This window comes from Euleptes europaea, chromosome 3 (assembly GCF_029931775.1).
Source record: "Euleptes europaea isolate rEulEur1 chromosome 3, rEulEur1.hap1, whole genome shotgun sequence".
Lineage (NCBI taxonomy): Eukaryota > Metazoa > Chordata > Lepidosauria > Squamata > Sphaerodactylidae > Euleptes > Euleptes europaea.
The window spans coordinates 72,442,551-72,455,656 of NC_079314.1; the positions used below are offsets into that span (position 1 = coordinate 72,442,551).

Sequence of the window (13,106 nt, forward strand, 5' to 3'; positions counted from 1 at the left end):
AACAACACCCATCCCCCCAATATCTTGAGAAGTATAAAGAACTTGAGATGAACATGGAATTCCAAAGGGTTGTCAAGTGCCAGGTGGTGGCGGGCAAACCCCTGCCAATCCCCCTGCTGCCCAGCTGAGGGTTGGCGGGCAATGGGTGCCCACACGCCTGCCTGCAGCGGTACGTCACTTCCGGTTTACAACCAGAAGTGCTGTATCGCAAGAGGCCTTTTCCACTCAAACTGGGAGTTTGAGCGGTAAATGGCCCTTTGTGATGCGTTTTACTCCCAGTTTGAGTGGTAAAGGCCTCTTGATGCAGCACTTCTGGTTGTAAACTGGAAGTGATGTAATTGTGTTGGCGCAGCTGCGCGCGCGCACGATCCCCCCTCACTTCCACCCTAAAAACCTCCCGCCGAAGGACAGGAAAGACCTGGTAAGCCTAAATCCCAATAAGAGTGGACTATTCCATTATCCAAGCACATATTTTTGCATTCTCCACTCATGTGGAAGGGGAAGTCTCCATGTGTGCACAGCTCCCATGTGGAGCACAAACCTCAACACATGCACACAAGGAATGACTTACACATAGAATCATAGAGTTGGAAGGGACCACCAAGGTCATCAAGTCCAACCCCTGCACAATGCAGGAAATTCACAACTACCTCCCCCCCACCCCTAGTGACCAGAAGATGACCAAGATGCCCTCCCTCTCATCTGCCTAATGTCACAGAATCAGCATTGCTGACAGATGGCCATCTAACCTCTTCTTAAAAACCTCCAGGGAAGGAGAGCTTACCACCTCCCGAGGAAACCTGTTCCAGTGAGGAACCGCTCTAACTGTTAGAAAGTTCTTCCTAATGACTAGACGGAAACTCTTTTGATTTAATTTCAACCCGCTGGTTCTGGTCCGACCTTCTTGGGCAACAGAAAACAACTCGGCACCATCCTCTATATGACAGCCCCTCAAGTTCTTGAACGTGGTTATCATATCCCCTCTCAGTCTTCTCCTCTTCACGCTAAACATACCCAGCTCCTTCACCCTCTCCTCATAGGACTTGGTCTCCAGATGCAGGATTTCTATTGCACAGTTTTAAAATTTTCACCCCTGTTAGAAGTCTTGCTATTTATCTAGCTCAAGATAGTTTATACCAAAGAATTCATTAAAATAACATTCACATGGAAAAATAATATTATCTGAAGCTTAATATAAACATTACAGATAAAATACATATATACATAATATCAAAGTACATCTATATACAACAATATCTATTATATTTAAATTATATAGCTTTCTTTTTTTTAAAAAGTCACCAGACCAATAAGTTACACACAGCATCAACAGTCATGTCTGGCACTTTTGTAGTGCATGCAATATCAAAAATTAATTTAAAAGAAAATGCTAACAGATTTGACTGCAAAAGGCAGGAATCTGTTAGAACGTTAGTGCCTTGAATAAACAGCATCTGGAAACAAAACAAAAAACTATAATTAGAAAACACATGTAGTGGTACTTTAAATCTTTCCAATTCTAGCCAATTAATATGCTCTTTGAAAAGCACTGTATAGATTATGTATTGATTTATTTATATTAATATTTATTTAAAACACTTAAGACCCACCTTTCTCCCAGACAACTGGGACCAAAGGCAGGTAACAGCTTAGAAGCTATATAAAGCACAAAATTTAAAGTATCAAACTATTAAATAAGTATGATTGCCAATTCTGGCTTGGGAAATTCCTAGATTTGGGAGGGGGTTGGAGCCAGCAAAGGGTGGGATATGGGGAGGGGAGTGATCTTGGCAGGGTATAATGCCATGGAGTCCACCCTCCAAAGCTGCCATTTAGTCCGGGGGCACTGATCTCTGTAGTCTGGAGATCAGTTGTAATTCTGGGAGATCTCCAGGCCTCATCTGAAGGTTGGCAACCCTATAAATCAGCCACCAGAAACCTTACATGTAACATATATAAGATACCTTGGCTCAAAGAAGCAAGAGACAACAAAAGCCATTAAAGATTCAGAGATACTCTTTAAATTACATGGGCCTGTGTCATTTCAACAATGAAAAAGGGGGATTGTATAGCTAATGAACTACCCCTACTTTCTATATGTGTTTTTACAGCTTGGTCAGATGTTATATATTTTAATATTTTGAATGATTGCGTTTTATGGCGTGTGTATTTTACAATTTATACCACTGAGGAAGCCTTTCAGCCAAAATGTATTTAGTTTTAAGGGTTTTAAAAAATGATTTAAAATGAATTAAGGCTTTGTATATTTTTTGCATGAAACCTATTGTTATCCAGTCTATTATTAGGTTTTTTGTCAACAGCATGTTATTGGGCAGCAACCGAACAGCAGGGTTTGAGATAACCAAATGCTGTGCTGAGCAAAGTGGCTGCTGGGATTCATCACGGTGAAATTAGGGTTGCCAGGTCCCTCTTCGCCACCGGTGGGAGGTTTTTGGGGCAGAGCCTGAGGAGGGCAGGATTTGGGGAAGGAAGGGACTTCAATGCCATAGAATTCCATTGCCAAAGTGGCCATTTTCTCCAGGTGATCTCTATCAGCTGGAGATCAGTTGTAATAGCAGAAGATCTCCAGCTAGTACCTGGAGGTTGGCAACCCTAGGTGAGATAGTCTTTCATGTATGTGGGCCCCGGCTCATGAAGGGCTTTAAAGGTAAGTACCAACACTGTGAATTGTAACCAGAAACCAACAGGCAGCCAATGCAAAGATTGCCAATAGGTTAGATATGATCCCTTCAGCCTGCCACTGATAACAGCTGATTGACTGCTGAAGACTAGAATTGTGTGTTTGTGTGTACAAAAAGAGAAAGAAGCAACCTTGGCTGAAGACTGTCAGTTTTTAAGGCAGGAATCCTGTGTCTTTAAAAGCTACACGAAAAGCAGAAATTCAGATAAGGAAGCTCTTTCCAGCATTCAGATATGGTAATGGGGAGAGCTTCATCTGAGGATTTTCTGCTTGTCACATGGCAGGTTCAGGCACAGGAGTCCTGCTGGATTAAGGCTGTCAATGTGAAGGGTGGAATATACAGGAGAAGTCATACTATATGATTTTACAGTCATCCTCTCATTCTGGGGAACCTGGTCTTGGGAATGGTTTCCTCATATGCATAGCATCTCTAATTTTGCAAGGTTAAACAAATTGGCTTATTGGGTGCAAGGAGTCAATGTCACAGAGGGGCATTTTGAGACCATTACAGGATGATTATCATATCGATTTTCACTAGGGTAGCAAAGAAGTGGTTTGTCAACCCTTCCACACACTGGGACAAGATGCCAAGCAAAGGCAGGAGGGAAGGGAAGCCCATTTATTCCTAGCAAGGTCATGTTTTTTTATCACAAATATTCCTAGAAGTTTATTAGAACAAGACACACTTGCTCTTGTTCAGAAAATTTATAATTTTGAAAGTGGCATAGTAGGTCAAACAAAATAAAGGAGGGGATAGGAAGGCTGTAATGAATGGTGGTTAGGGAGATTTTTCAGATGATAACAAACATCAATTTGGAGGACAGTACTAAATCTCATGGAGGGGAGTATATTCCCATCTTTCAATGAGACTATATTGGTAGAAATTAAAATGTTTACTTCTGCATCATGCTGCTATAGTCCAGTCCACTACACACAAGGCATCAGAGGCAGTTCACTGACCAAGTGGCCTGAACGGCTGCTGGGGTGTCTCTTAGGGTTGCCAACTGCCAGGTAGTAGCAGGAGATCTCCTGATAATTCAGCTGATCTCCAGCCAATAGAGATCAGATCACCTGGAGAAAAATGGCCGCATTGGCATCTGAACTCTATGGCATTGAAGTCCTTCCCCTCCCCAAACCCCACCCTCTTCAGGCTCCGCCCCAAACTCTCCCACCGGTTGCAAAGAGGGACCTGGCAACCCTACTGTCTCTGTCCATCAAGGATGTTTGCACACTGCCAGGGTCCATGAAGAAGCAAGTGGAGGAATGGAGGGCCAGTGTTTCTTCTCAGGCTGTGCAGCTCCCTTGCTCATGTCAAATGCCCACTCACCCATCAAAGCCAGCTCATCCACCATTAACAGATAGGGTTGCCAACCTCCAGGAACTAGCTGGAGATCTCCTGCTATTACAACTGATCTCCAGGCGACAGAGATCAGTTCACCTGGAGAAAATGGCCACTTTGGCAATTGGACTCTATGGCATTGAAGTCCCTCCCCTCCCTAAACCTCGCCCTCCTCAGGCTCTGCCCCCAAAACCTCCCACCGGTGGTGAAGAGGGACCTGGCAACCCTATTAATAGAGCATGTTACCATAAATGTTTGTTTTCCATTTAAATATATCAGATGGGTACCAGGAACTGCTAGGGGCTGAGTGGTCCTGAGGAGTTGCTATAGCCACCATTTCTCATGGTCTGTCATACTGTGGAACTCTTGGGCTTAGAATGAGAATTCCATTCCTAGAGGACCCAAAGGAATACTAACCTAGACAAATACTTATGGTTATAAATGATTTCTTAACAGTTATTAAGGCCAACCTTACCTCTGTGATACTCTGGATTCACATTTTCATATATTGGGAACAAGGGGTTTTCCTGTTCATTACGTAACTTTCTTGCTCTTAGGACATCTCTCACACACTGATGCAAATATACATACTGGCACTGCAAAGAGGAAAAATAAAGTGTCAAACAGGATATAGCTTTCAAAGAAATACGTGTTTTTTTCCAGTCTTATAACCAGTTCACATGAATGTCATATGGTTGAATCGCTTCTATAGTTCTATATATATCACTTGCCCACAAGTGATCCACACCTTCTTGTAGCAATTATTGTGCCAGCTGCTATAAGAACTAAACTTTTCTCATAAGAAATCATTTTATGGCAGCAATCAGATTTGCTAGTTTTCCCCTCACAACTCTAAGTCAGTTATGCAGGGTATCGGGAGTCACTGTTATGGCTGAAAAATCTGGTTTTCAATCGATAGCTTGCAGGGTCAAAATGTGAAGGTCTTTTGACCATAGAAGTATTGTAATAGCTGTCTTACAGAAGGGAAATAATGTGCACGAAGGTCTTTCTATCAAATTATGTTATAATATTGATGCATTTTGAACTCCTGGCTTCTTCCTGCAGAAATGTAGAAGTAAGAAGGGGTAGCAGTTTGTCCAAGGCCAGACCATCTTTTGGACTTACCCGGGCTGCAGCAGTGGGCTGTGACCCTAGCCCCAACCTTGGGGCGGTCAACAGCTCCTATGGCTGCTCCAAAGGCAACAGGGCTGCTGTCAAGGGGCCAGGCAGTTCAGAGGTCCTATACAACTCCACGGCCCCTTTAAGGAGCCACCAGCAGCAGCTGCAGCTAGGTCAGACTGACTAGGCTATCAGGCAAATGGGAAACAGGTAGGGAAGGTCAGAGAAGGCTGTTGGGCACAGAAACAATTAAGCCTGGCCCTACAGGGGGCCAAACAGTGGGCTAGGGAGGAGGCTCTGACTCTTCTCCATGCTGCGGATGAAGAGGTGGAGAAGGAGGAGAAGATAAGAACATCAGAAGAGCCCCACTGGGTCAGACCAGTGGTCCATCTAGTCCAGCATCATGTCTCACACAGTGGCCAACCAGCTGGCCTCTGGAGGGCCAATAACAGGGCATAAGTTCCACATTTTAATAATACGCTGTATATTTCTTTTTGTCTGTCCTGAATCTCCTGCCCATAAGCTTCATTGGGTGCCCTCAAGTTCTAGGATTTTGGGAGAGGGACAAAAAGTTCTCTTTTTCAACTCTCTCCATCCTGTGCATACTTTAATAAACCTCTATCATGTCCCCCTTTAGTTTTCTTTTTTCTTAACCAAAACGTCCCAGACTCTTCGGCCTTTCCTCATAGGGAAGGTGCTCCAACCCCCTAACCATCTTGGTTGCCCCTTTCTGTCCTTTTCCCCGCTCTGTGATGTCCTTTTGAGATATGGTATATGGGATCCCAAATGAGGCTGCACCACAGATCTATACAGGGGCATTACAATATCAGCTGTTTTATTTTCAATCTCTTTCCTAATAATCCCTAACAGAGAGTTTGCCTTTTTCATCACTACAGGAAAAGGAAAGAGGAGGAGAAGGTGTGGTTAACCCTCTCTGCATCTGAAGCCTTTGCCAGCCCTTGGGTCTTATCTGGAACCATGGAGGCAGACAGGGAGGACCAAAGCAGTCTTGGTCCCCTGGATCACCACACAGTTCTAGGAAATTAATTGGCTGAACTGAAGCTGTGTTACTGCACAGCACAATTTAGCCAATGGTCATACAAAGTAGATCTAAAATGTCACTTGAACTTTAATGACAGAAGGAGTGAGTCACCAAATCGTAACTCAGGCAGCAACAATGTGGAAGCTTCTTAGGTGGCATTCTTAAGAACACTTTCCTGGAAGTAAGTCTCACTGAATAAAATGGGTCTTATGCTTGCGTAGACGTGCTTAGGATTGCTCCCATCATCTTTCAGCCAGTTCCATTTGATTCACAATAAAATGCAGTTTCTAGATCAAATGTTTCTAGTGTGTTGAATTTCCAGCATAGTCAAAGAACTCAAAAGCTAAATTGTATCCAAATATCCTTCTGATCTGATGACAACCTGGTACAAGAAATGCCTCTTTTATATTACAATCATTTTTATCTCTAGCAAAGAAAAAACTTGTTTCAGTGATAAGTAATGACTACTAGTTGGAATTCTCTTTGATTCAGAAAAATTCTGAAGTCCTATTTAGAAGCACTCTCTTTCAAAAGTCACCAGGTTTAACACTCCATAGCAACAGTCTCTATATTGTAACAGGGAACTATAATAGAGAATCTACACATTTGAACACCACTGTAGGCTGGCAAATTCTACAGAAAGCCTTAGTCTACTAAAACAGTTGTTGTGTCACTGTAACTGACTAAGAAGCGACGGCAAATCTAGAGTTGGTTACTGCAGCACAGAGCTGTAATGACCTCTCTCTTAGTTCTGCTATTCCTTACCTGTCCCCCCTTCCCTCATTTTATTACCCAGCTGTACACAACAAGCTGGAAAAAGACTGAGCCTCCCCTCCAAATATCACCATGAATTATGGTAGGACCACCTGGTACCGGTAAATAAATAGAGCACATTTCTCTGGTATGCCTCTGACCTTGAAGCTGCTAAGTAATAAGCTCACAGATAAGTATCTACATTCTCAGCTCTTCATCCTCCTTTATCTCTGCCTGTTTGTCTGATAGTTTTCTGAGCACTCATACATGGAGCTAAGTGTGTCTCATCTTTTGTACTATTGTCTCACCAAGCCAAATGCTCTGAAACATCAACTCTGTTTCACCCATTGGGGGGGGGGAATCGCTGGTTATTTGTCTGAAGTACTTTCACAGTGTCTGTAAATTACTGTCTACATAAATGGGCTCTTGGTCAAAGCTGGAGTAAATGGTTCCAACACCCTCCATTCGACTGTAAAGGGTTGCATTTATTGTAAGGTGACGGTTATGCAGGAACTGCCCAACTATTCTATAGCAAGTAAGTTGCTCTCACTTTTGAAAAACCAAGTAATTAAACTTCAATAGTGACAGATGCCCACTCCTTTCCTTCCCTGCTGTACAAGTTGGAGAGGCAGAGCAGTAATGCGTTTAGCTGAAGACAGAGAACAAGCATGGCTACCAGGACAGTAATCCTGCATATGTAGGATTACTGTCCTGGTAGCCATGCTTGTTCTCTGCCATTTCTGGGCAGGTTCAGTGCTTTTTGGAACTGTTGTTTCCTGCTTCATGCTTCTAGGGTTTCCTCTGGATTTTCTGTCTTTCTCAAACCTGCTTTGCTCCACAGTTTTGGGAAACATCACAGTAAAGCCTGGATGGCTACTGTGTGGGTGGGTAAAATCAGATTCTTCCAACCACATGGCAGCCATTTCCCCTAACCCCGTCATTGCAGCAGCCATTTTCACCCCCTGCCTCTGGATGGCTTAAAAGAAAGGCACTAAAATACCATTATATTGATATAACATACCAAGATGTGTATCAGGTTCTCTGAACTCCCAACTTTCATTTTAAAAAAAGGAAGTCTCTGGCCACTTCCATTGCAGAGTTATAACTGCAAGTGCAATGGAAGGGGATAGAGACTTTTAAAAAATGAAAGCTGAGGATTCAGAGAACCTGGTTCACACTTTGGTCTGATGTTATATGTGTGCATTTGAATTTCATATACTGATTTGAATTAGACAATTTCATTTGTGGCTATAGGGTTGCCATCGCAGAGCTGGCACCTGGTGAGAGATTGCAGGGGGGTGGGGACCCACCTAATTAGAATCTCACTGATGCCACAACATCATTTTCAGCATGCCACTGTGCTAGTGCAATGTAATGGCGTCACTTCTGGTTCATGCTGGAAGTGATGTCATGGCATCTGTACACTGCAGATGTTGCCTCCTAGTCCCCCTCCCCGCTGCCCTATTGAGTGATGATGGGGGCCAGGGTGGGAAGTCTCCAGCTACAGTGGGAAACCTGGCCGCCTTAGGCTGTAGGGGACTTATTATTTTGATATTTATTATTTTTGCTATTACAACAATAACATACAATGACATTCCATAGCCAAGGCTTACCTCTGTCTGAACCATATGAACCCTGTGAAGCCGCAGATCATGCACTGCCCCATAAATATCCACAGAATCCTTTAAGTCCAGCTGCTGAAGAATTCGGTCCAGTGCAATGAATGTGCCAGTTCTACCAACACCAGCACTAAAAAAAGAAAGTGGAAAGTGTTCCTCCCAAACTAACGTTTTTCATCCATGCCATTATTATGTGCAAAGAGCTCAAATTGAGAGCCCCTGTTAGCTTTCAATTGTATCTTTTTGTTTTATTCTTTGTGTTTTTAACTGGGAGAAAGGCAGGACAACTACTCAGTATACTACACAGATCATCACTGTAAAAACGGTGTCTTGGCAGTTAATCCTATTGCTAGAAAACATTTAGTAACAAACTACACATTAATTTTAGATTTTGGGAGCAGCAGCAGTTTTGACTGGGGAAGAATTAGCCCCCCCTCTTCTTGAATGCCCTGGCTCCAAACCAATCCCTATTCATTTATTAATTACAATATTTATATCCCACTTTCCCTTTGTAGCTCAAGGCAGCTTAGTATTCCCATTTTTAAAAAATACAATACACAGTAAAATCCCATTTAGCCTCTTCCCAAGAACATGCCTGCAGCTTAAATCCAGTTTGCAAATAAAGTGGCTGTAGAGCGCCTCCTACAAACTTCTAAAGATGCTCCCCACTTTGAAAGCCCCGATTCCCAATGTAACATTTAGTTTAGCTTTCTTGTTGCATAAGTATTGAAATTCACATCTCCTCAATGGGCCTTTCAATACACTAAATGGATGACTCTTCACAGGTCTCCAAGCAGAGGTTGAGGAGGCATCTGTCCAGAATGCTCTAGCTTTGGATTTCCTGCCTCAAGCAGGAGGTCCAACTGGATGGCCAATAAGGCTCCTTCCAATTCTAGGACTACTTTTCAAAAATCTCCCGCAACCCTCCATGGACTGTTCCATTTCGCTTCATACCTGCAATGTATTATGGTTGGTCCAGCACGGGGTGTTCGATTGATATAATCCCGAACAGTTCTCACAAACTGGATGAGAGACTGTGTGGTTTCTGGTACACCATGGTCTGGCCACACGGTATAATGGAACTGACGAATAAGTCTAGAAGAATCAAGCTGCTCTTCCTATTCAATCAGTTAAAAGACAAGGGAAAAATTAGAAACAGGAAGCGTGTGTTGTGTAAAGTGCTATGAAGTCACAGCAGACTTATGGACACCCAGTAGGGTTTTGAAGGCAAGAGACTAACATTGCCTTCCTCTGCATAGTGGCCCTGGTATTCCTTGGTGGTCTCCCATCCAAGTACTAGCCAGGACTGACCCTGCTTAGCTTCTGAGATCTGACGAGATCAAGCTAGCCTGGGCCATCACTATCACACTATATTTCTCATTTTGTAGAATATCAGAATAATGATGACTCCTTTTTTAAAAAACAAAATATGTGCCAGACCAGCAAAGAAAATTTTTGACAGGGATCTGGCAGTTCAGAGATCTAGCTGTGTGTCAGAGGCTTCTGTGCTGTCATTCCAACAAGGTATTTACATACATTTAAAACATATTTATTAGATTTTAATCCCAACATTCCCTCAAAGGAGCTCAAGATGGCCAACACCAATTCCCCATTATCCACAACATGTGAGGTAGCTTAGGCTAGTTACTGGCTCAAGGTGACCTTCCAGACAGTTGACCCCAGTTCTTCCCAGCCCTAATTCAGCATTCTAATTACAATCCAACACGGACTGTCATGCTGGCTCTTCATACACAAACATTATCCCATTATTTTAAGTTGGAACACACTCAAGCAAGTTTTTTGAATCCCCCAGGACTTTTAATTAGGCTGGATGTTCTGACCAAACCACCTGTAAAGGGAGGGAGGTATTGAGAAGGAATAGAAAAAGAGGGGAAAGCCCCAACTCTACAATTGGAAGAGTCTTACAGTGTGTTGTAGGCTTTTAGGCATCTTGAAACCTGTTTTGCAGCACAAACCTATATACCATTATAAGGTTCTCAAATTGCACACCTGATAGAAGAGTTCTGGGGAACTTAAAAGCTTGGTATTTTGTAATATTCAGGTTTGTCCTGATAAGCAGATAATGGCTATTTTATGGTATTTTCTATGAATCAACATTAATTTTAAAACATTTTTGTCTCACCATTCCATGCAATTAGGGTGCTTAAGGCAGCAAACAATTAAAGAGACATTATACCGCAAATGATACATAATTAAAAACATTGCTGCCTACAATTTTTGCTTTCTTTCTATTACTTCTGATGACAACAGTGTGGCGTAGTGGTTAGAGTATTAGACGAAGATCTGGAAGTCCCAGGTTCTAATCCCCTCACTGCTTTACTAGGTTGATACCTGCACACATACTATATGAGAGACATATACTAACCAGTATTACAACTAGAACCTATCTATCCAGATGTCTGAGTAATTGGGAATAGATTTTACAACCTATGCACATGCCTGGTTGGGTTTGAATTGTTTGTATATGTATTTATTAATTTATTTCTGTAAATGTGTGCAGTCTTAACAAGGGTTTTAATTAACCACTGATGAAGGCCCTATGGGCCAAAACGCGTTTGGTATGTGGTTACAGTTATCAACCTCAGGAAATGCCATTGTGCTATTTTAATGCTTTTAAATAATTTTAACCTTTAATGCTTCTAATAAATTATATTTTCAGTATTTACCCACACATATACACATACACACACATGTATGTATATATATATATTCTTTCCACCCAACCTTGGGTACCCAGCTTCTAATCCCCACACTGCCATGGAAGTTCACTGGGTGACATTGGGCTAGTCACACACTATCAGCCTAAGTCACCTCACAGGTTTGTTGTGAGAATAAAATGGATAAGAGAATGATGCAGGCTTCTTTGGGTCCCCATTAGCGAGAAAAGCAAGGTATAATTGAAGCAGTTAAAATAAAGTAAAATAAATAAAGGGACCTGATCACCACTTTAGCAATCCAACTGTGCCAGAACACTTGACTTCAAAACTGAGAAAGCTTGCTAAAGTAGTTATATATATACTTACACTGCAAACATTAAACTCTCTAATTGTCCATTCTGGGAGCACTGATTCAGATAGCATTTGGACTATTAAGTCTCCATAATATAAGGAATCTTGATCAAAGGGCCAATAATGGTCGCATTTCACCTGCAGAGATAAATAAATGTCCACTTTTAATAACTGAACAACACCCTTTTTGACCTACATGCCTTCTGTTCATTAGAAAACAACTGAATATCAGTTATTTATATCTAGAAGGCTAACCTGGTTTCCCACCAATTCTATATAATTGCACCAGTTTATAGACACTTGTGTCTAGACCCACTACCACTGTTGTTATACTTTTGTTTTTACTTTATGTATATATATTTTAAAAGTTTTCTTTGTTTTTTTCTGGGTTGTTTTGGAAAGTATTAAAAAAGAAAAGGAATAAAAAAAAACCAATTGCACCAGTTTTTGGGGTATGGATGGCAAATGCATGATGATACATTCTTCTAGAAGCTTAATGACGATTTTATGATACAATTTACTATTGCAGGATGCAGATCTTAGATCTCAGAATGTGAACACTTATGGTTACCTTTTGTTTTATGCTAACCTTTGATGCACTGGATGTCTTATGAAAAGCTCCCTTATACACAAAGAATGGCTTCAAGTAGAATAGACTATGTACTACCAATTCATTTTGTCTTGCTATTAAGTGCCACACACATTTGTATCATGATGCAACATACTGAACTGGTAGATCATATATAATTGGCTATATCATATGTAAGTCCTGGGTGAATATCAAGGTAAAATTCACATGCACATATTGGGGGTGTGCTGAGAACATGAACAAAGCACTTCCATACAAATGAAATTACTTTGTTATATGCCTTTTTACACACCACTGCCATTCCACCACAAACCTTCAAGATAGCATGAGACATGGCATCATGAGCAGGCTTTTGAATTGGGAGCATGATGAAGTAATGATACATATCCCTTAACCAGGTGCTGAAGTCTGCCAAGATACAATGAACTCACATTTTCAACATGCTGATTTGGTTGTGTAAATGGATCATCCAACAACTCTAGTTCACCTGCCTTTATGATTAGTTTCTGAATCTATAACATTTGGATATCCCAAGAAATATTCCATAGGAAGTTATGTTTCTTATGAAAATTTAGTTTTGTGACAAAACTACCAAGAAGTTACAACTCTGGAAAACTTAAAAGGCACCATCCCTTTGTGTGGAGGAAGAGTTCTGTGGAAATAGCTGCCTTGGTTACCAGTGAGATAATGACCATTTCAGACTACTGAAACTTAAAACAATCAAACCAAGGGGTATGAACTTTTGAGAATCAAAGTTCCCTTTGTTAAATAGGTATTTGATCAAGGGTGCTTTGACTCTCGAAAACTCACACCCCGAAAATCCTTTTGGTCTCTAAGGTGCTACTGGACTTGAACCAAGCAAGGACTATACAGTGATCCATAATACATTCCCTTTCTTCTGGAACATGATAACAT

At 41.6% G+C, this 13,106-nt stretch overlaps 1 protein-coding gene across 1 annotated transcript in view; it reads right to left on the reverse strand.

Annotated features, from left to right (window-relative positions):
• Window positions 1–1,122: 1,122 nt before the first annotated feature.
• The window catches only part of PTPRB (protein tyrosine phosphatase receptor type B), a 78,222-nt gene continuing 66,238 nt past the window's right edge, over window positions 1,123–13,106 (reverse strand). Inside the window, exons 30-34 of the mRNA XM_056847185.1 lie at window positions 11,618–11,740; window positions 9,528–9,691; window positions 8,568–8,703; window positions 4,516–4,636; window positions 1,123–1,454 (exon numbers count right to left, since the gene is read on the reverse strand). Of these exons, the coding sequence (XP_056703163.1) occupies window positions 1,432–1,454; window positions 4,516–4,636; window positions 8,568–8,703; window positions 9,528–9,691; window positions 11,618–11,740 (567 nt within the window). The 3' untranslated portion in view covers window positions 1,123–1,431. The remainder of the gene's footprint in view (window positions 1,455–4,515; window positions 4,637–8,567; window positions 8,704–9,527; window positions 9,692–11,617; window positions 11,741–13,106) is intronic.